This window comes from Rhagoletis pomonella, unplaced genomic scaffold (assembly GCF_013731165.1).
Source record: "Rhagoletis pomonella isolate Grant_MI unplaced genomic scaffold, Rhpom_1.0 Rhpom_scaffold_00007, whole genome shotgun sequence".
Taxonomy (NCBI): Eukaryota; Metazoa; Arthropoda; class Insecta; order Diptera; family Tephritidae; genus Rhagoletis; species Rhagoletis pomonella.
Window position 1 is genome coordinate 54,940,149 of NW_023458561.1, and position 24,300 is coordinate 54,964,448.

The 24,300-nt window shown below is 36.2% G+C and overlaps 1 protein-coding gene across 1 annotated transcript in view; it reads right to left on the minus strand.

Annotated features, from left to right (window-relative positions):
* Positions 1-24,300, minus strand: part of LOC118743097 (roundabout homolog 2) — a 568,533-nt gene that overhangs the window by 422,554 nt on the left and 121,679 nt on the right. Inside the window, exon 2 of the mRNA XM_036475600.1 lies at positions 20,042-21,014. Coding sequence (XP_036331493.1) covers positions 20,042-20,339 — 298 coding nt within the window. The 5' untranslated portion in view covers positions 20,340-21,014. The remainder of the gene's footprint in view (positions 1-20,041; positions 21,015-24,300) is intronic.

Here is a 24,300-nt window from a genome sequence, read left to right on the forward strand (position 1 = left end):
AAAAAAAACATACATATCTAAAATTTATAACGCACTACCGAATTTCACGGTTCGTTGGCGTATCTGACGTCTGTTATGTAGATAAAAGAAACAGCAAGAAAACAAACCGAAAATTGCCACTGGAGTTACATTAGTAAATCGTTAGCATATATCACCTTTTTAATGTATGTATGCAACTTTTGATGTTATATGTACATAGATATATAATTTTTTCGTCGAAATTTTTTGACAGCATTTTCATTTCATTGCATCGCCGCATTTACTCAGCATAGCGTGAAATTATTAAAACATTCATGCAGCTTAACCCCGAAAATGCTACTTCACACCGATGCACAATGCATGTATGTATGTATATATCGGTATATATCTGTATATAAGTATCTACATACATATGTATGAATGCATGCAACGTTGATTTTAACACCCCAATAAGCCATCATCATCAACTCAATTGAACCGCACATAAGCGTGAGTTGTGAGTATCAGCCAGGCAGCTCAGTGGCGGAAAGCAAATTTACATTACATCTACATACTTAGTATATATGCTTTATAGCGTTGGGCAGTATCGATACCAAAAGTACTCAGAACTCGATTCACAAAAGGATCGGCAGAACCCGATTTTTGAAAATATCGATACGTAGTACTCCAAAGTACTCAGTACTCACAAAAGAACTCGAAAGTACTCAGAACTTAATAGAACTCGAAAGTACTCAGTACTTAAAGATACTCTGTTCCAATCATCACTTTGATGCATGCACTCAGGGTCGATTCAAATTACTCAGTATTAAGTGACGAATATATGCTTAAAAGTATTGAGTTTTATTCATATTTATCGTTATTCAGAAATGATTGTACTCAATTTGAAGTGCCAATAGTTTTCAAGTACAATACTTGTAAGTTAGCCATTAATTTGGCGTAATTTTGGATTAATATTTTAATCTGAGATTTCTACACTAAACATTGAAATGTTACCAACACGCATACATATAAGTATTTAAAGAAAGTACTCAGTTCTCTCAAAAATACCCGACTCTTAAAAGTATCGATACTAAAGAACTCGATCCTCAAAAGTACTCGATCCTTCCCAACACTAGTATATATGCTTTATATTAACAACTGAACTGTGCATCATGTCACGTTGTTTGCTATTTTTGTATTGCCATATATTTACCAGAAGCTTTTTTTTTTGTTTTTAATGGCGTTGCATTGCAAATATGTATCCGAAATTTGTTTCCCACATAAAATTGGCGTTAGCATTCATTCGGACATAAATATGCATATGTATTTTCATAAGTGAGATAAATAACTCTGATGTTTTTCGCTATTGAAAATATCAAAAATATTTTTGATGCTACGCTCATCAAAAGCATTTGCTGTTTTTTAGGGTATTGGTAGTCAACAGCAATAAACCTCAAATAACAAAAAAACTCTCGTTGGGTAGATAATAGGAGAGGAGCATTGATAGCACCTGCATTTATTAAAATGACAGCAAACAGCTACATACATAAATATGTATGTACATGCGTTGCATAAACTAGTGAACCAAAACGAGGCTGTTTAGAATGAATCTAAAACTTTTGCAGCTTTCTTGATGCCATTAAATTTTGCACATCTTTTTACAGTTGACAAGTTGGCGAGAAATAATACCAGCGGGAAAGGAAAGGGTAAATATGGTTAACTTGTGAAAAGATGTAGGTGTCATTTCAGCGGTAGGGTGTTAGACGCTATTAATGAGGGAAAGGGTCTTCGGTGGTCTTGTCAAAAATGCCGATCAACCGAAATCGATTTATTTAAATTCTCTAGACAGTCCAGAAATAGTTTTTATGAAATCGGGAAGGATCTGTCAGCGCTTGTGGAAAAATTTAAGCATTATGAAAAAATGTCTTTCATATGCCTGGACAACCCTCCAAACTCCGAGGAAAGTCGCGAAAACAAGGAAATTATTTTGGCTCAGAGAAGGCCGAAGGCGACCAAGGTAGTTCCTATGCTTGTGAATACGGCTGGGCTCCATATGAAGAAACATTTCGAAGAAAATCTCTCTAATTATAATCTCCTCGTAAAGTGGCATTTCTTGCTTTTGGGCAGGGTTTCTGACAGGTCTCTGTCCGATCAGAATTCAAGCAATGCGACTTAATACATATACCCGTATATTCTAACTCTAAAGAATAGCTTGCAGAATGATAAAGTGGATAAGCTTCAACTTTTTCTTCTTTTGGTATATAGGTAGTTACCCCGTCGGAGATTCATTTACTTTGACAGAAATTTAAAAAGTACTCTTTTACAAACCACAAAAAGTTTGAATTCTTCCTTTGTTCTGGTAAGTAACTAATTTTATTAACATGGCGATGTCCTAAAACCGAGTTAATTATCCGACATTACATATGTTTCGACTACTTTAAAATGCATAAACTAATTTCTGAGACAAGTCAATTATTTCCGACAAGGTAGTTAGTTAATTTTTTGGGTGGGTGTAACAGAACTAGGGACACCGCGACCTAAAATATCTTTTGTATCTCCTAAAGGGAGTCCCTAACCCAGTGTGGCCGTCATTCCGACTCTGTGAGTACACCTACTCGGTACAGGTGGAATTGCAATTGGTTGTGACCGGTCGGATACTCAAAAAGTAGCCTGATGTCTCTTCTACTTATTTACTAAAATATTGTCGTTTCTGTTGAAATGGCATCCAAAAAGCGTGGCCTGTCTAAGACCCTCCACCGCTCCCCAGTACTTACTGCATTTCGGGTGTACCCACTCAGTAATTATGGTTCTCGAAACCACAGAATGGCTCAGGTCCCGAAAAGGCAGTTAGTGATCTTTGTCGGACCCGGACCCGGACTCGGACCAGGATGGCTGCTTGGGTTCAATGAGCGACAGTACTACTTCGAAATTTGGAAAATCCGCCTTGTTTTCCGGGACTTCTTAATTTAAAGTTACTATCGAGTTGTGGGGAGCATCCAAAAAATATATTTTTAGATCTTAAATCTCTGCCCCTTATTGCTCGCTGGTTTTCAATCAACTTTTGTATTTGAACAGCATGAATGACGCTTATTTTTTGCAAGGCTATCGATTTCACTTCGCTGACTGTTTGATGATTTTTGCATATTTGCCATGTCAGATTGCAAATGCCACATGGTGAGTAAATCCTTTTCATGCCGCGCACACATATGTCACTCACATGTATATGTACATAAATGCAGTTATTTTACTATATGTTTTTGAGTATGGATATCACAGTAACGACTGAAATGAAAGCTTATCAAATTCCAAGAAAAAAATTTGAATTTTTTTAATAAGTTGATGGTTGAGTTGAAACGTTAAGAGTTAAGGCTAGAAACGAAGAGTACTCAAAGGCTTGCATACTTGCATAGAAAAGAGCTTTCATTCATGACTACATACATATATATATTCACTATTAATAAAAAAAGGTAAAGGATTCATTGCATAACAACTTACACACACCTAACGGATTTGTCATTGAAACCTTCAATACACGCGCAAACATGTTGTTTGCTAATTTTATTCACAAATTTCATTTGATTAAATTTATGTCAGAAGCTACTATAATGCAAATGTGAGCCGTAAGCGCATCATATATTGAATAGCTTATTGGCTATTATAGGTACGTGTGATGGATTTATGCAAATACCTAGCTAGTGTATAGTTCCCCTTAGTACTTATTAATATATGGATATGAGGCAGTCAGTTTTAGTTAGTAAATGATATTGATAACTTCGTAAGGATGTATGCAGCAGCAGCTAGTCAATAATGCTGCAAACATAAAAAACCACAGACATAACATTTATAAGTTCTATGCGAAAAACGTTGTTCCATAACAGTTATTAGATGAGAAATATTTTTTATTTCGCCGATAAGAGTTATTACCCAACATTTATTTTTACGTGTTTAATGGGCTATAAAACTGCGTACCTAAACTTTTCCAAAAAATTCTACGTAAAAAGTTTAAGATTTTTGGATGTGATTGTTGAAGTTTGTTAAATTTCACAATCGTATCAAAAAAAGTTACTTTCAAAGGATAACTTTTAGAAAAATAAATAAAGTCAAAGGAGAACAACACGAGGAAGAGGACTGTGCTTTGAAAAAAAAAACTATGGTTGGTCACCGTATACATACATATATTATTTATTTATTTATTTATTTACTGAAGTCATACGTAAGTGTGACTTACTAGCTGACACTTGGTATGGAAGCCAAAAGAATGTCATTCCATTTACATGCTTGATTTGTTATGCTTGTCTAGTTTAACGACTAGTTGGTTGGTCAACAGGACAGCACGTTGAGACAGGAAGTCACATTTATGCATGTTAGCGCGTTTGTAAAGATTAAAATATGTGCGAGTATGTTTTCTCATAGCTTCTTGTAACTGGAATTGCAATTTCAAGTGCAATAAATTCATATTCAAGACATATCCACAACTAAAATGAGCGTAAAAATGAAAATGTCAGTCAATCAAGCAGACAGCAAGTGGACAGACGACACAGCTCGTACAACATATTCGTCGTAGAGAGATTGAAAGACGAAGGCGTGATTGGATAGTCAAAAGTTGAAGCTGGTGTTATAGAAAAGTGGATATGTAATAAGCACAGCAGGCGCCTTTATATATAAAGAATATTTACTTGTCAAGTGTGTAGAAAATTATGTACACATGTACACACATATTTTTGTACATAATAAGTGCATGCGTGGTGGCACGAAAACAAGCAAAATTTCGCAGCTGTTTATAGACTTGCAACAGATGTAAAATAAAATGTCCAACGACTGCTTGTTGCCACAATAAATGGACAGCAGTTGTACTAGAGCATAACTACATGTACACTTATACATATGTTTACTAACACACACACATTTTTTCGCTGGGACATGCATGCGGACAAGCGTGCGCCGCTGAGAATTTATTTGCATAACTTATTGGCCAGTTCAAAGTCAAGGATACTTATGCCGTAGCAGCAACAATGCATTTTTCTTGTTTTTTCTTTTTACTTTTTTGCATTTCATTTACTTTCCTTCCGTCCCGTTGCTGCATTTTTGTCACAATCATAAAACTCGTTCGATTATAAATATGTAAATCTTCTTCTTTCAACACATTTTATTGTCACTTCTCTGTGCTTGATAAAGATCTAAATTTAAGTATATGAAAACCATAAATTTGCGCCTTCGGTAACTTGAGACTTTAAGCTTTCAACACTTGTTTCAATTGAGGAAATGCTGTTATTTTTGCGTATGTGTGTGTGTGCCTTTTGTGTGGTTTTGTGGTGCTGCATTAAATCACCTAAAAGGCATGCTGAGAAACTCGAGCATTTTTGAGATCTTGGTAAAAGCGATATTTTTTGATATTCCGGGGAAAAGTGGCACACCAACACATGTTTGTAATTCGAAGGTTCGAAAGATTCTTGAAATTTATACTCTGTGATTTCTTTGCCTGTCGGATTTGTAGATATTCCATTAAAATACGAAACTCGTACTTTCGCAGTACAAAATAAGCCACAGACTTGGTTTAGTTATTGTAAATATGCTATCAGGGAGTGAACTTGAGTGTTTGATCTGTGGTTCGATAGAGACGCCCAAATCTTGTCTACACGTCTTGCATATCCATATCAGTAAACGCAGTGCCACAAGTCGCAGTAAAGCTATGTTCAACAATATCAGGTCAAGATGAGACCAAAGAAGCGTACGAATTCTGCCCGCCACGATGTTGAAATCGTGATTTTCAGCTTCAAGTCGAGGTGGAAAGTACTTCTCCGGACTTCTTAAAGGCAACATCGGTAGAGCGCTTGATGTAGAAGACTACATCAGTGCTGCCAACCGGGACAGAATTCCCCAATTTTGTTGGAATTTGAATTTTTTTTGGGAAATCGGAGAATGGCTTTGACTTTTAGGGAATTCAATATACAAACGATTTTGTTAGAACATTCCTATTAAGAATAACTTAGAGGGCCGGTTGTTCAATGTCTGGTTATCACTACTTGCCGGTTAAACATCTTTATCGACGTTTTCGGCATCATCCATATAACATGTGATCGATAAAGCAGTCGTTGTATTTAACCGGATTTTTGCTAATCAGACATTGAACAACCGGCCCTAAAACTTGTAATAACAATCTCTCATGCAACCGTGTGGATATTAGAGAAATTGCAATTGTGAATAGAGACTCTCTACACTTGACCTTTATATTTGACACTATCAATTCTCACTTCGTTTTCGGCGCCAAGCCAACGTCTGGCAAATTTTGAGAAGTCTAATTAGAGTAAGTATTTATCAATATACATAACGATAGTTTTTTCAAAATTTATTTTAAAAAAAACTGCACCAGAAATTGGTTTGGCATTAGGGCTGGACAACGGACGTGTTTTTCTACGTGACGCGTCGTTTCACGCTTTTTAATGCGGGAGCGTGAGCGGTTTTGAGAGAAAAATCACGTAAATTCCGTGATCGTGCGTGACTGAAATTTTTGCTGGCGTGAGCGCGCGTGCGTTAGTTTTCCGTCAATCACGTAATTTTCACATATCGAGTCCTAACCGCCAAAAAGATGTAAGGATATTTTTTTCAAAATTTTCTTTTTGATGCAGAAATGTTCCTAGAGCAACAAAATTAAAATTTTGTCAGATTGACGCTTACACATATGTTAGTGTTTGGCCGAATTTCTCCACCGATTTGTGGCGTGCGCCTTGATGTTGTTACACAAATCGAAAGGACCTATAGTTTTACGCCGACTCCGAACGGCGATTGTATTTCATCGCAGAATACACTCGGGGGGTTGCCATTGCTTTATTTTTTGATGTTGCTCGGAAACTGGAGGCGAACCCAGGTCTGCGGAGTGGTAGCGCGCACTGCTAACCACTATACTACAGCGACCGCCAGACAGGGACTAGGAAGCACCATACTCGTAAGTTCAACTTTTTCGAGCCCGCTCCTCTCTCAGATTAGTAGTTGGTGTAATCACCGGGCACACACGGAAAAAGGTTCGGATACCGCACAAACAATTTTTGTCGCAGCTGTAGAGACGGGGAAGAGGTGGAGAGCATCGAACATTATATCTGCTATTGTCCGTACTGCCTAGATTGTTTAGCCGACTACTACGCAACTACTAAGTTTGAGAATTAACTTAATCCGGATCAACTGCAATTAATTCCCGAGATAATTCCGAGTTAACGAGTTGATCTGGATCAACGCTGCCGTCTGTTTATGCTTTAACATAACCTAACCTAATTTGCCTCGCTAACGAAAAGCTAGCGATTAGCTACAATTACTTTTTGAGGCGTATTCTTATTTTCGTACGAATTGAAAATCTTAAATTTTTGTATAGAAAATTGTAGGAAAGTTTCCCGATTTTCGATTCGTACGAAAACAAGAATACGCCCCTTTATTACGTTGTCTTTTTATTAGCAACAATATTTTTGGCTGTTTTGTAAAAGTTTCCTTGCAGCGATTACCCTCTCACTCTTCCCTTCTTTCAACACCCTAATGCAATAACTTTTTGGCATACTATCTCCCGCTTAAAGCAGAAGCATTTGTTAATGGCAAGCTTTCGTGGAGAAAAATTTATCCTTTTTTTCAAACGCATTGTATTTAAAGAAAGAGCAAAAATTAAATGATATGAAGTAAATATGTAGTTGCAAATCAAAAGATAATAAGTTGCCTAAATTTGGTTGATAGTCTGCTAGAGGCTTCATCTAGTAGTGCTTGCTGCTGGCGTTGTCGGCTAACAGCTGTCGCCTGCGAGCGGTAGCCACATTATTTCCGGCCCGTCAAACGACTAGATACGACTCGTACTGCTAAATTTTCATTACCAACTAATAAATTATAGTTTTTGACACATTTTCGCCACCACACTCAAACTTTACCACTTATAGATATATACATACATACATACGAGTACATAACCATTACTTAAGCTCTTTGTTACTTCAACTTTTTTCGCAATTGCTCCTTTAGTTAATAAAATTTTTCTGCGCACTTTCATGACTGCTTAAAACTTTGTGAACTAACGTGTATATGTATGTGTGTGCAAGTTTGAGAAGTAAGTAGTTGTTAGCATAAGTATTTCTTAGTAGCCCCACTCACTCCACAAGAGACCACACGGAAAACCACGACTAGACAGGATGACTGGATCCCCATAAAAATATATATATGCACGTTTGATTGCTCTTTTCACAGGCTTTTCGCATTTATTTGGTGGCAGGTGGCGGTGCTTGGAAGCGGTTGTAGGAGACAGCTTGCGAGCATAAAATAGTCCTGCAAGTCATAAGTTATTTAAGTTATGCATGCGCTCTGATTTATTGCGACGACCCCATAACTTGCGAACATATTTACGCGCGTATGTACATACATACATGTGTAGGAATTTCTGTGCAAAAATGCACATTCGAGTAAAGTGGTGACGCCACACTATACTTTGTCCTTAACATTCAACTTTAGTACAAGTAGTCCTTTGTGCTACCATCGCCTACAATAACAACATGAATAATAACATCAACAAATTTATGCTACTTGAGCTCGACATCTCTGCTTCTCGTTTGCCGTTTGCTTTTTTATTAGCCTCATTCCTATATAGTATATGTATTTATGTATGTGCTTGCATATATTATTGCATAAATGAAAACTTATGACTAGCAAATAGTTGGATCCTTCGTGCCACAGCACTTTCATATGAGTTTATGTATTATTTAGTTAGGAGAGGGTGACAGTGAATATTTTCGCCTATGCTCAAATTGGGAGCGTGTAGTTGGTGCCACTTTAATGGCATCCGAGTGTCGGACTTCGCAATTTTCGACGCCTTAGCTGACTTGCACACATGTAAATGGTGAATTTTACACATCTGCGAATGTACATACGAATACATACATATATGTATTGATGCACAGTGAGAATTTAAGATAATAATTTCATGGGTTATGTGAGACTTCGTATTTCTGATAAAGAAAGGACAGGCCATTCTCTTTTGGAGTAAAAATTGATCAAAAGCGATGAGATCTATACAAGTTGCTTTGGATGGCATCTTAGTCGGCTTTCTAAATACCTGATCTGAAATATTTGCGTATCGCACTCGTTACCAAATTGTACGGAGCTTCATCGAAATAAATGTGTTCGGCATAAAAGCTTCATACTTCTCCAGTATGCCGAGACGATTACACTAGTATGATTAGTCGCTTAATGTGCAGAGTACCTAAGAAAACATTCGCTTTATTGGTCAAATGATTCATGCCGTTTTTGCGATAATGTAGCTGAAAATTCTGAGAATTTACTGGTTGAATGCGATGCAGTGCCTAGAAGATGGTAAAAATACCTCCGGTCTCATTAAGTCCGGAGCTGGAACACATACATTCGTTTCTAAGGAATTGGGACTGAATGCAAGCACAATAGACCTTCTGGTCGCAACAAATATTTTTTTTTATACTGTACTGCACTACCATTTATTAGTGATGGGCGAGTCCGAGATGTTTAAACGATCGAGAAAATCGCTATCGTTGCAAAATTACAATCGAGTCAATAATCGACTCGCTGCCCGACTGTACAATCGAGATGTTTTTCGATTGTTTCGAGTCGACTGACTTGTCACCAGAGGTCGGCACTACCACAAACAAGCGTTAGCTAAAAGTGAGAATATGTTAGTGTGCCTAATTCATTTTGCATGCTGTCGCGTTCTCATCGTTACGCTCTTGCTTGTATACGTACACACGAAGATTACGCTCTTTGAGCGTGTGCTCGTTCTCTGCCCATGCCTGCTTATCACTGACGAGATCGTGTGAACCAGGGAAGCCAATTCGTGGGGAATTCTCCGATTTGCTGGGAATTTCAGTTTGCGTGGGGAATCGGGGAATGGACCGTTTTTGTGGGGAGTTTCAGCTCCTTCAATTTTAGTATAATAAAGTTTTAAATGGCCACAAATTACTGTTGATATTTTTAGAATTTTTCTTGTCGCATTTGCTTTCATATAACGAATAAACATAATTTACTTGTAGATGGAAGAAAACCGCAACCACTTCAGCAAAAAATCCTAAAACATAAATACATAACGTCGTTCAAAGAACAAAATCGCGTATCAAGAAAATGCAAAACCTCGTATGAGAGGTTACCAAAATTTCCAAAGGCTAGTCCGATATGTTTTGACCGATTTTTATCGAATGTTAAACGCGACTGGCAATTCGTTGCCACAGTCTGCGACAGAGAACCATCGAGATGTTTTAACAACCGCTGGCCAGCAGCGAGACCGAGATGACTTGGTCGATTGTTAACGAATATGTTAGTTCAGCTTAAGCACGACTTTTTTCGGGTGGCAAATAGTCTACGAGAGAAAACATCGAGGACAATCGAGATATTTGAACAATCGAGACAATCGACTAAAACATCTCGGACTCGCCCATTACTACCATTTATTGCGTTGGGGGGTACAGATAGCAAAATAAGAGTAATTTGTTTAACAAAAACAAAAAAAAAAAAATACTAAAACAATACCTTATTATCAAACGGTGCCTTATACGGGTGACAAACGGGTTCGCTTATCTGCATAAACAACTTTTATTTGCATTAACTCACGCATTTTCCTCTTACAAATGCGCATAAGCAGCCGAACAAAAGTACGATTTTTTGGGAATTAACTCGAATCAGGGGAATTTTCGATGACAAAAATGGTAAAAACGGCCAGCTGTTGTCTTTTGTACAAGTAAGCAAACAAAGCAAGCGTGTTTGGCGTGCTACAAGTTTGTAAGTGCCAGGTTCGATCCTCAGTTAGAGCGATTGTCAACATTTTTTTTGTTTTATTTTCTTTTCATTTGATTTGATTTATATATTTAATTTTATTTTCATTTGTTTTATTTTACATCAATTTTTTTGTTTCACTATTAGTTAATTTAAATTTTTATGGTTTAATTTTATTAAAAAAGTTAACAACAATTTACTGAAAGCAATGTTAAAAAATATAGAACTAATGAAAGAATGAATAAAAAAGAAATACATGATAATTCTACTGGCCGTGGGACTTGAACTCACGACCTTGCGGCTCGTTAATCTGCATTACCGCCGTCTGTCAAGGAAAAAGTTTAATCAGATTAACGCTGCCGTCGTTTGTCTATGCTTTTAAAGAGTAATTTAAATTTTAGCATTTTTCACAAACTTTATCCGGAGGATCCAAAACTATTCGTACTTTATACAAACTGCTTTGTAGGGTTCTAGGGTTGAAATTCGTATGCATACTCCGTAGTCGTAGAACCTTAGTAGTTTTAAGTTTGTCTAAAAGCGTTCAACTGCCAAAAAATGTGGCATTATTTTCCCTTTGTTAACTTGACATCTATTCTATAGCTCGCTGGGTACAAAAACACAGATGAAGTAAAAATTTCACTTTTTGCAAGTGTTTAACTTGAAGCAGTTGCATTTTTCGACAAAACCGTTATAAATTTTACTCTTGAGCTCTTTGGTTTGGCGGCCAGACAAACATTTTTGTTAGTAGTTATGGCGGCACCTTGTTATTTCCCGTATTTACACGCCCGCCTACCACATTCATACTCGCATTCACATTTACGGTACTTTGCATTTTTTACAGCTACATTTTCAATGCAATTTTTATGCTGCAACACCTATTTTTTGTAGCGTCTGCATTACGTCTGGCTGTCTGAGTAAGTCATATCTCCACGTTTTTTGCTTTTGACTTTTTGGTTTTTATTTTTAATATTTATTTTGGGCACTTTTTTATGGACTAGCAACAAATATATGTTTTTTGTTAGTAGCAATAGTTTTTCGGCTGGCACAGAAGTGCACTAAAATGTGTAATAATTTGCTTTTTCTTGCTTCGTTTTTTTTTGTAGCGCAGCTGGAGGTGCCTTGGGTGTTGACTTTGGCGCTTTTGGAACACACTTACGAGCTGCATATGTATGCACACAAGCATGAGAAAAAGTCTTGCATGTATGTACATAAATACATATGTGAAAGTAAATGAAAAGTTTTTGTAAATTTGGCTGCTTTTTGTTGAAATATATGTGAGTGAGGACGCTTGCATATGTGTATGTATTTAAATTTATTTTTGCATACGCTTCGAATAGTCTGGGTCCTTACTTCCCATACATACATATGTACATATATGCGCACATGTGTGCAATCAACTTCTGTCTGCAGTTTCGAAAGTATTTTGTCGCCTATTAACGCATTAAGCTGCAAAAGTTCTTTAGTTAAATTTACTGGCTGTCTTACTTTTGTTGTAGAAAAGTTTTTTAAGTTAAATACTTCATTTTACTTTGTGCATGCATAAAGTTTGAGAAATTTAATTTGTTGTTGAGCATAAATGGATTTAAAGCTGAAATAGTTAAATATTCTAATTTAATTGAAATTGTTGAAGAATTTCTGAATCTGCAAGAAAATTTTGTAAAATTGACTAGTTTAAGAAGGGATGTGGAAAAGAGAAAACTTGTATGCATACATCATATATTACACTTAGGTATATTGTTTCTCAACGCTGCAAAGTTTTATTAAACTGCCCGAAGAAAAATATGCCTTCCAAAATTCAAACGATAACATTATTCTATGACGAACTTCTATAGTATATAAATAGAAGATAGAAAAAGAGAAGGGGTGTCTAACCTTTTTGTTTTCCTGGGCCTCATTGGAAGATGGCATGGTGTTTTGAGCCACCTTGTTTATTACCTTAGTGAAAATCTAACTCTATATTCAGGACATACTTATGTGTGCGCTATTAAATATTTGCTGCCTTCTCCATTATAGTCTAAGGTGTGCACCAGAAAAACCCTACTTGATTTTTGTATATGGAATATTAAGCACTAGAGCACTTGCAAGCAAAATCATTCCAATCCACAGTGTTCAACGGCGGAGTTTGCGTTTGGGAGAAAATGTCACTGAGAATCTCTCAATCCCTGTTCGGATCTACTCTTGAATCAGTCCTTATATAACCTTTCTGATCTTACCCATGAAGGTGAAAAGCACACGAAGAAGGTGCATTTATTAATTTTTGCTAGATACCTTCGCTTTTTGATATTCTTTGCATGGACCTGAGTTGCACCACAATGATTTTCAAAGAAAAATTGCTACATTTTCAGATGCGATTTTGTTTATAAGCATTTAGTCCCAGATCAAATTTTTGTGGATCAAAAAATAAAATCTGAGTTTCATAAGTTTTTTAAAAAAACTTCGTATTTGGCATATTTAAATGAGCAAAGATTGAAAAGAAAAAGTTCTTAAAAAAATATTTTAAAATTTTGTATGAAACTTTCTTTTTTTTAACCCTTCTGCAGTGTTTGGAATTCCCCGCTTCTGGTAATGTTTTGGGTCATTTTGACCCAATAATAGAAATTAGTCAATTTTAAGAAAAAAATATTGAATTCAGTTAATATTTTATTTATCATAAGCAAATACTTTATCAGCAAGTGCTGTATGCTTATCGGTTCAAAGTAACCTTTAAATAGCAAATAATAGTTTGGATAAAAATGCACATTTTGGAATTTACCCCTTCCTATAATGTTTTTTGGTTATTTTGAACCATTGATAGATATTAGTCAATTTAAGAAAAAAAACGATATTTCAATATTAATTCAGTTAATATTTTGTTTATCATATGCAAATACTTTATCGACAAATGCTCTATGCTTACCTGAGGAAAGTTGCCCTTAAATACTAAATAATAATTTGGGTCAAAATGACCCAGAAACACTGTGCACTGTTGTATGGAAAAGCTATGTGCCTTCTATAAAATAAAAGAAAAAAATATATATATATATTTTTTTTGCAAAACCATAGCTGATAATGCTTTTAACGAATAAACAACTCCGCAGCTTATTTACAATTACGTAGCTCTGTAATTTAAGAATTGTTTCATGAGAATTGGGTCATTTTGACCCAATCATTTCTGAAGGGTTACATATGTGAAGCATAGCTAAGGTAACGGCCCTTACAGATAAATAAACGCAGTGCCATTAAATGGGTTTTACGACTGGCGCTTCTTTTGTTCCCCATCATTGAAAGCATTCTGACACATCATTAGCACAACATTACACATTTCATGGAATGGCAGATGTATGCGCGTATCTATAGATGAACTTTCACATCAAACATAAAGCAATGACAAAAGTGGCTACCTTTATTTGGATCTACATTCCTTACAATGCCATTAAAAATCTGTATATTTAATCATTCAACCAAACAGTATTGTGCATAATTTGCAGCTCATAGAAATTTCATTTCAACCGATCGGCAGGCCTAGAAAAAACGGGGGCTTTGACAAAGGGCGGCAGCCTGCCTCTTGACCCAATTCTCGGTGCGCATTCATTGCGGCTGCTTGCCTACGTTAATTGGCCGTTTTGTCAACAGCTGCTATATGTATATGAGATATGTAGATATGTAGATATGCAAAACAATGAAAGCAGCAAATGAATTTGACTAACAATAGCAAACGTTGAGTATGTAGAGGCAAATATGCGTAGAAGCTGTTCGAAATTCATATGGGCGACATTACCTATAAAGAGTCTCTATATACCGCCAGCAGCCAAACAAAAGACTGCCATCGTTTCGTTTGGGGCATCCCCTGGAAAGCAAACTGCAAAAAAAATAAAATAAACTGAATTGTAAATAAAGCGGCTGAATCGTGCGGTGGAATGAGCGCCAAGAAGAAGAAGCAGAAGAAAAAGACAGAACTGAGCGCCGAACTTATCTTCGATTGTATCTGACATGTCGTCGTCTGGCGCTTTTATTTCTTATTTTTCGGCTGGAGAGTGGTACTGGATGTGGCATACATGCCACTGCACTACTGGTGTTGCACGAATACAAAGACACAAGCATGCCACTCGCCTATGTATGCGGCGTCCCCTGGTGACCTGTCAACATTTACAAATTTATGGATATCTCGACATGCGGACGCAGGGAGTCAGTCCAGCTAAAGCAGGCCCAAAAAGAATACTATAAAGGCAGCTGAATTCATTTCTTTTTGTGTTTTTTCTTTTTATCACTGTCGGGTAATGTGATGATTGGATAGCCAAGCGGCCGAGCAGGCAGCCAGCCAGACATTTTAACCAGCTCCAGAATGTACAAGTAATGTTGGTCCAATGTGAAGCGTTGCAAAGGTAGCTCTAATTCATGTGGACACATTTGCGTATTTACGTACGTATGTTTTGTGTGTATCATATGTAACTATTTAGTATATACATATGCAAGTATTTATATAAATAATGCATAAAAACGAGAGTATAGGTGTTGCCACATGTCGAAATGTTGAAATGAATAATTCACTCGTGTATTAGTAGCTTACCAGTGAAGAGGCGTATTTGTAGGTGAAGTGTAATGCATAAAAAATAAATAAACAAATAGGTCTATAGATAAATAAATGCTATAAACAAAATAAGGTTGCATAGGAAAAATAAGCCAGCTCCGGCTATTGGCCACTTGAATATTCTCTTGTTTTCTGCAGAGTAATTTACATACATACATACATATGTATATTTCTTCTATCTATCAACATTATATACATACATACATACATACATATGTAATGTATTTATTTATGTAAGTAGCTAAGTGCCGTTGTCATTTTTATTGCTTGCCGCGCTTATAATTCGCCCTAAAAAGCGGTAATAAAGCTATCATATGTAGCAAAAAAAAAGAAAAAAATTTGTTGCAAATGGAGCGTAAGTGGGTGGGTGGCTTCATACCAAGGAAAATAAATTTTCTTTCAAATGAATAAATAATTATTTCCCTCTTTTATGTTGACTATACACGAGGCAACCGTAAAGGTAACCATTACGGACGGCCGTCTCAGTAGTGTATGCTCTATTTAGAAATGCCCTGGTTGCCTCAACAGTTGCCTCGTGTGCAGTCAGCATTATGTGCATACGTACATACAACAAATGTAAATATAACAACACACTTGTGGTCAACTGATTAAGTTAAGTGACATTTTGAACAGTTTTGATTATTTTTTTCTTTTGTTTAATTGTTGTTTATAATTTTTTTTATAAAAGTCTAGCACATTACATAAGCAGCACCACACAAATAAATCATAATTTCCAATTTCGTACACAAATTATAAAAAAATTAACAAACTTTAACAATAAAACTTCAAAATTTTAAACTTTTTATTCAGAATTTCTAGAAAAATTTAACTCTTTGAGCGACGAAAATTTCAAGAGTTTTTTAGCCCCTTAAATGCCAAAGAAAATTTATTTTTGGTTTTTGGTTTTTGTTTTCATTAATAAAAATTTATTGAATATGAATTAAAGCTTAAAAGAAAAAAATTTTTATTAAAAAAAAATAAAAATAAAACAAAATAAAACATTAAAATAAATGAAATAAATAAAAATTTAAATATATTAAAATAAATTAAAAATAATATAATGAAAAATAAATAAAAAATTAAACAAAATAATATAAAAAACAAAATAAAATAAAATAAAAAAATTTAATTCAGGCGGTACAATTTATACATATATTTTAAATCTTTGCTACGCATAGAATAGAGGAATATATTTGCGGTTTCGCGCAACTCCTCAAACATGTGTGGTTTAAATTGTAGTAGGTCAAAGTACATATTGGGAGGCGTTTTCTTCCATATAAAAGTAAAAAGTTAATTAAGCTGTTAAATGAGGTGTTCACACCAAATAATCTTCAATAAACATATGTACCTCAAAGAACAAATCGAACATACCTAGCAGGGTTGCACGAAAAATGCATTCAATTAGAAATAAAATATTATAAATACCAAAAACGCTTCTGTATGCTGTCTGGGCTTTTGGATTGAAAAAAAACTGAGTATTCAGTTGGACAAATTCTATGAATAGCAACTACATATAGTTAAGTTCTAGCAACTAAGACTTGACTGTAAATAAGGTGAAGAAACAGTTTTAATCTCAATCAAAATTCCGTAGGACCACAAAAATGCAGTAGTCAGTTGCCAGCTTTTAGTTGCCAGTTATCATCTGTAATACCATTTCAGCCACTGGCCCCCAAAATTAAGTTCGGTTGACATCCATTATTGACGGATTAAATTTGTACAAAACTTTGTTGATTGTTTTTTAATTTTGTGCAAAGTTTGAAACATTCATTTTTGTTAAAAATAAACTAAATTTTTATAAGAGAATAACTTAAATTAAATAGCAAACAAATACACTGTTAAAATTTGTCACATAATAATCTGACAATTTTTTTTTAAGAAATATTTTCTGGAATAAATGCCGTTTTCGAAAATATAAACGAAATGGAAAACACTCATGGGGAACATATTTTTAATGCAACTTGAATATTTATAATGTTCAAACTAAAAAAAAAACATTGTAAGTTATAAAAATACTAGCTTATACCCGCGGGTTTCACCCCGCGCTTTTATGCAAATAGGAAACGTAATTTAATGATGTTAGATTTTATTTCTGTGCCCATTTCGTTATAGCTCGTTATTTGTTAAGCGAGTTAAGGTATTTAGGCCGTTTAAAACTATGAAATTATAAAATCTCCTCTCTCCTCCCCCTAAGTTTACCTTAAAAGGTTTCCAGGTATACGACGCGTGAACGTGTAACCTTCTTGGAGGTGCCATGGCGAGTTCTAATATTTCCAACTCAAATTTAATAACCTGGCCTTGATAAAATACCACTTCTCATTACTGTAGCAAATGCCTCAAGAGAGCTTTAGATTATAAGGCCGAACCCGGCTCTCCCTTTTCCATTTAATGAAATTTATTCTGTCTTCCACAATCACTTCCAGGGATATGTGGCAAGAAAAAGAAAATTTGTACTGGAAGTGCCACGCCCCTTTTTCTTATAAAACTAATCTTCTTCCATGAATTTAGAATTGATTTTACATACCCCAGTGCCAAGTCCCAGTACTCTACCATGAACATCTCTAGAGATAAGCAGTATGTCAAGGATAAACGCCGATCTTCGGTTTAAGTTGTATATTCAAGCAAGAGTTACATATGAATCAGAGAAAAGTTAAAAGGAAACTGATATATTCAGAAAAGAAATTTAATATTCCATTGACAACGATCGACTGTGCCTGCTAGATCACCTGCCTTTTACAAGTATAAAACAGTAAATTTGTACGGCAGGAACCATGTCCCCTTTTCGAATAACGCAAATTCTTCTCTTCGAGTACGGAATTAATTTTGTATACACATCTCGGTGCCAATTTCCAGTCCTCTGCAATAAACAACTCCAGAGATATGCAGCATAGAAAAATTAATTTGCATACATATGTATTTCCATAACAAGCTTGAGTGCTTTACCCCAAACATTTGAAGAGATATGCAATATGAAACTTTCAGTCAGTATGGGAAACGTTTTTCCAAAACGCTTTTCCAAAAACGTCCATTTTTCTCCGTGAATATGATTTCACACAGTGTTGACAAACTGTTAATCTGATTAACGATTAAAAATTAACGATTAAAATGTTAATCGCGTTTGACGATTAAAATTAATTAGTCGTAATCAACTGTACGATTAATGATAAATCCGTAGTAAGTGTACTCAATTTCGTTCTGATCGGAAATCCGGTTAAGGAAATAGCCTATTTTTCAATCCAGGTCATAAACCACCTTTGAGCAAAATTTCATGCAAATCAGTTCAGTCATTTCCAAGTATTAGTTTAATTAAACTTTCCTAATACGTGATAACTCTTAAAATAGTAGCCTATTTTGCAACATAGGTCATAAGCTATCTCTGTGCGAAATGTCATGCTCAGTCGTTTCCGCGTATTAATTTAATTGAAACGTTTTTAACAGGTGGCAGCTCTTCCAAAAAATTAGCCTATTTTCCACTGTAGGTCATAAGCTATCTGCTTACAAAATTTCATGCAAATCCGTTCAGACTTTTCCGCGTATTAATTTAGTTAACCTTTTTTAGCAGGTGGTAGCTCTTAAACCGGTAGCCTATTTTTCAACCTAGCTCATAAGCTATCTGTGTGAAAACTTCCATGCAAATCAGTTCACTCATTTCCGCGTATTAATTAAATTAAACATTTCTAACAGGTGGGATCTCTTAAAAAAAAGTAGCCTACTTTCTAACCTAGGTCATAAGCTATCTGTGTGCAAAATTTCATGCAAATTCGTTTAGTCGTTTCCGCGTATTAATTTAATTAAACTTTTTTAACAGGTGGCAACTCTTCCAAAAAATTAGCCTATTTTCCACTGTAGGTCATAAGCTATCTGCTTGCAAAATTTCACGCAAATCCATTCAGTCGTTTCCGCATATTAATTTAATGAAACTTTTTTTAACAGGTGGCAACTCTTAAGAAAAGTACCCTATTTTCCAATCTAGGTCATAAGCTATCTGACTAAAAATTCTCATGCAAATCCATTCAGTCGTTCCAGCATATTAAATAAATGAAACTTTTTTAACAGGTGGCAACTCTTAAAAAAATAGCCTATTAACCAACCTGGCCCATAAGCTATCTGCGTACAAAATTTTATGCAAATCCGGGCAGTTGTTTCCGCGTGATGATTTCCCAAACATCCAAACATACAAACTTTCACATTTATAATATTTATAAGATTTTTTTTTTAAGCTCTAATGTCACTACGCTTACAAAAAAATTTCACTAACTTGCTTAAAGTATATTTGCTTATAAAAACTTTAAAAATTAAAAAATCTTCTTATTTTATAAGATATCAAAAGGCAAAACTTTTTTAATTTATTAGCAAAACATTAACAAGATCTTAGATTGAAAATACTTTTGAAGGAGGCTGCCACCTGTTTGAAAGGTCTAATTTAATTAACTAATACAAAAAGTATATGAAATATACAAATGTGGGAGTTTAACGAAAGAAGGTTAAGAAATCTTTAGTTTGAATATTTGGAGTGTTTGAAGAGCGTTGCCACGTGTTTAAAACGTTACATTCAAATTATTCAATAAGTTTAATGAATTATTAACACTTGCGGGTTCACTAGTTTTTCTTAAAGTTCTAAAGTTTCACTTATCAACAAAATGAACAACAAGAGTTTAACTTGGCTATATGTAATCAGTAAAGAAGTTAACTTAGATTTGATTCCTTTTAAAAAAACCTTCACAATTAATAAATTGAATAAATGAAAACACGCAGGCCACTTACCTTCAACACAAACGCCAACTGACAGCAACAAAACCAACAAAACTGCGATGCGACGTAGTAATCCTCGGAGGGCTTTGAAGCCGGCACAACAATTCCGGAGCTGTTGCCGCGCAACACTGTGTGGCAGCGATGACGTGCGTGACATGTTTACAACACGACGGCACTTTTGACCGGCAACAACAATGGCATTGTGTGCATTTTTATGGCTGCAACTAGCGCAGATGCTGGTGCTATTGCCGCTTCTGTTCCCTTGTTTTGTGTTTGCCATTTTCAATTTCAATTTCGATTTCGATTTCATGCTGTCGCGACCACAACAAAAAACCAGCAACAACGGCCAATCGTTCGACCGAACGACCGCGCGACCGACCGACCGACGAACGAAGCGTAAGATGTGGCACGTTGCAAGTAAGCAGGCAAGCAAGCAAGCAAGCAAGCTATGTGTGTACGTATAGCTAGCTTAAGTAGCTCAAGAACGCTGAACTTGAACTTGCATTTTGGCGGAGGACCGGCTTTCGGCAGGGTTGCACGAGACGACAAAACGCGAGCGGCAAATGCAACGTTTACATACACTTTTATTCCGCTTCGTTACTTTCTTTTCGTTTATATATTTCACTTTTATTCCAAACACAATCGTATTTTAATTTTTATTTGTACATATTTGTTATGTATTTTCTCTTCGAGCACGATTATTTTGCGTGCTTTCAGCGCTGGCAACAGAGTCGTGATGCTTTAAGCATTGAGCGCCAAGGTAAGCACTGAGCGGTGAGTGGTGAGGGGGTTTAATGGTGGCGCCTAGCTATACGTTTATATGTATTTCACTACCGTGCAACACTCGCTCACTCAATGTTGCCAGACGTGTTGCGGCTCCTAAAAACAATCCGAGCTACACAGCGTCGCTGGACTCGTCGTTGCTCCTACGCGGAAATTTTTCAAAATTCATGAGGCAGCTGGTGAAAAACAACACTGGGATTTGCTGAAAAGAAAAGTGAGAGGGGAAATGTGTTCAATTTTCGCGCTTAACTAGCATAAGCGAACCTTGCACTTGAGCTTCGCGCTGCATGCGACAAGGATATGAAACGTGATCTACACACACATACATATTTAGCTCAAATGCAGGGGGCATGGATGTGACAGCAGCGCGTGGCTGTAGAATTTCGAGGCGGCAAGGTTATCTGAACGCGGCACGAACGAAATTAAAAAAAAAATTGGTATACAAAAAAACACACACACATACAACACTGCTTTCGTTTGAGTATCCATTGCTTTTTTTGCTAAGTCCTTGCGCTATAAATTTTTCGCCAGTGGAAATTTTTATGAACGTCTTGATGCTTTCAGCTCAATTTATCACTTCGTACTTTATTGCTTGTGCTGCTGTGTTTCATTGCAAGTTACTTGCGCTACACACGCACGCACACACACACACACATAGTCGTGGCTGCATCTTAACTTTTGTCGATTTTGTGTTTTACTGTTATATAATAAAATATTTCTATTTACAACTTTTATTTGTGTTGCTTGCAAGCCGGCGGCAAGTTTGTTGCACGATACATTTTTGTTGACTAGTTATTATTTATGTTTTTGATCTTTTTTCCCTCTCTTCAATGCTTTTTCAGTGAGAAGTTTCAAGTGTGGCCCTTGTTGCATGCTCTTTCTATCGGAGCGCATTTTCTCTAGTGGACGTGGCGACATTTTCACTTAAGCATCCTATAAGTGCGATTGTTGACTTCCTTCTTGCGTCGGCATATCTATACTGCTGTCAGTCTGGCATTGGTCTTTATGCACTTTACTTTGGGCGTTCATATCCTGCTGATGTTGCTGTTGCTGCTGCTGCTGCTTGTGCAACTGTAAATAAAAATTTGAGAAGCGGAAAAGTTCAAGTTAGAAATTGTAAACAACTTTTTGATAAGTTCTTGTGTCATAGTTTCTTGATATTGTCATTTGTTTTTATTGTTATGTGATTGTGTTGCTCTTGTTGTTGTCGTTTTAGGTTGGCTACATCCTTGTCATGGCTTGGAAAATTTGTTTCTCATTCTGTTCGGTTTGCCGGGGTTTTTATCATAAAGTTATGAGAAATTATGGCAAATAAGTAAGGAGACACGGACGTTGCCGCTTGGATGACTTGGCTGAGCAGCAACAGTGGCGGAGAGTATAAAAAGGGGAGAGTAAAAGTTGGTGGAGAGCTCGAGCTTTTTATGATAAATTTGATAGTTTTATTAAAGGTGGATGGATATACGCATATCAGCAGTGAGCTAATAAAAAATATTTGTTTATTCCTACATTAAGGGCCTTATTCTGTATCACAAACGATAGGCAAAACGAACGATTCGTCTGCAGACGACAACCTCTCTGATTGCGATTTTAAACTCTATCGGTCGTCTTCGTCTTGCCTTTCATACATTACGTTGCAATGGTCTCGGTTGCGTTTAGACCGGCTAAAAGGATGCCGCCGGACAAATTTTTGAAGCATTCCTTTGCAGACGAATCGTTCGTGTTGCCTATCATTCGTGATACAGAATAAGGCTGTAGTTTTTATGCAGTTTTGAGTTTAATTAAATTTGAAAAACTCCCATCCTTGAAGGTGTTACTCCTTATTTAATTCTGTTTTTGAAAAAAAAATAATAATAAAATGGCGGGCATAAAATAAAACCCGTGGGAGGCGATGCCTAGGTCCTATGGAGGGCATGAAAGTCGATAAAGTCATCGGAGAGCGATAACCTGGCTGCGAAGTAGACCTGCAGGCTTCGTGGCTTATAGGTGGAAGGCATTAAGGACTATCTCCATGCCAACTTTGGACAGGCAGGCCGCAGTGGGATAGAAGACTGGTGCGGATCGCGGCGACGACGATCATTCACTGTCACTGGTAAGCCACACCGAACATATAAGACCCGATGTAGAAAGCGTGGTACTAATGATCCATCCCCGCCTTTTATATCTGCAAAGGCTCTTACGGGAGAGGAAAAGGAAATAAGGGAAGAACAAGGATCTTTTGGAAAAACCATGAGAACGTACTTCTTAATTAAACACAGCGACTTCGTCAAGTCCAACCAAGAGACCAACGGAACTGGTTACAGGTGGTAACTCAATACCAGCAACCCACAGGTCTCCAGATAAATGCATTAAAAATGTTGACATCTAACACGCCGCGAGAAGAGTTAAAAAAGATGAAGTATTCTGGAATCTACGACTCGCCTAAGGCATTGGGCTGCTGCTTCAAAAAAATTCTCTCTGCAACAGCTGACGCGATGAGAATATAATTGCCATCTTTTCTTATCTTCAACCCAATAAAAAAAAATGTATTAGCCATTTATCCTCCATATCCACTATCCAACACAATTGCTTGTAAACTACTATGTATTTTCACCTCCTTTCTCTACCCTTTCAACTCTGTTCGCTTTGATACAAGTTAACTCGCTTGGAAATAATTGTTGCTGAGACAAATTAATTTAAGCGTCATCACTGCGCGGCGACGTGCTCCATTCACCGAAACGGCAAAAGCGCCAAATCAAAGAGCAACGAGACTAAATCCTTTTCTCGCTCTACACAATTTAAAATTTAATATTTCTCTAATAACCCCTTTAGTAATTTTCGTTAAATTAATTTCGCATTTGACCGCACTTTCTGCATCATTAAACCGCATAGCGTGCCATAGGGCAAACTCACACACTCCGGCGCACCGGATTCAGTAAGCAACAACCAACAGTCAGCAGCCATCATCAGTGAACGCTCTCCTTCTAGCCAAACTTAGTCAGCCATTAGTCATCGATAGGACTAATTATTTATCCTGACGAGGCTGTCGGCTGTTTATGCACTGTTGCGTTAATTAAGCACAACTAAATAAATATGTTTGTTGTGCCGCTAAAATTAGTTTATTTTGAAAATCATATTTTAGACGCCAACCAAATAAGCTTTATAAAGTTTGATTACATACTTTGCGGCGTTTTACAGAATTAAGCTTTTTGGGAATTTATAACTAACTTTTTTATTAACTAACTATATTGAAACGGAGCGTATGTGAGCTTGATGTTCTTAACGCATGAATAGTATTAAGGCCAATCCCATTTAGCAGCTTGAATTTATAATGAATGGATTTTTAAATAAAAAGTAGAATATGCTTAGAGTTACCTAAAAATATTCAAGCCGCTTTCGTAGACTTTACTGTTAGATTAAATTAAAATTACAAATCATAGATTAAGGGGCCAGTTAATCTGTACTGAATTTCAAATTCAAAATTATCTTTTTTAGGATTTCTATATTAAATA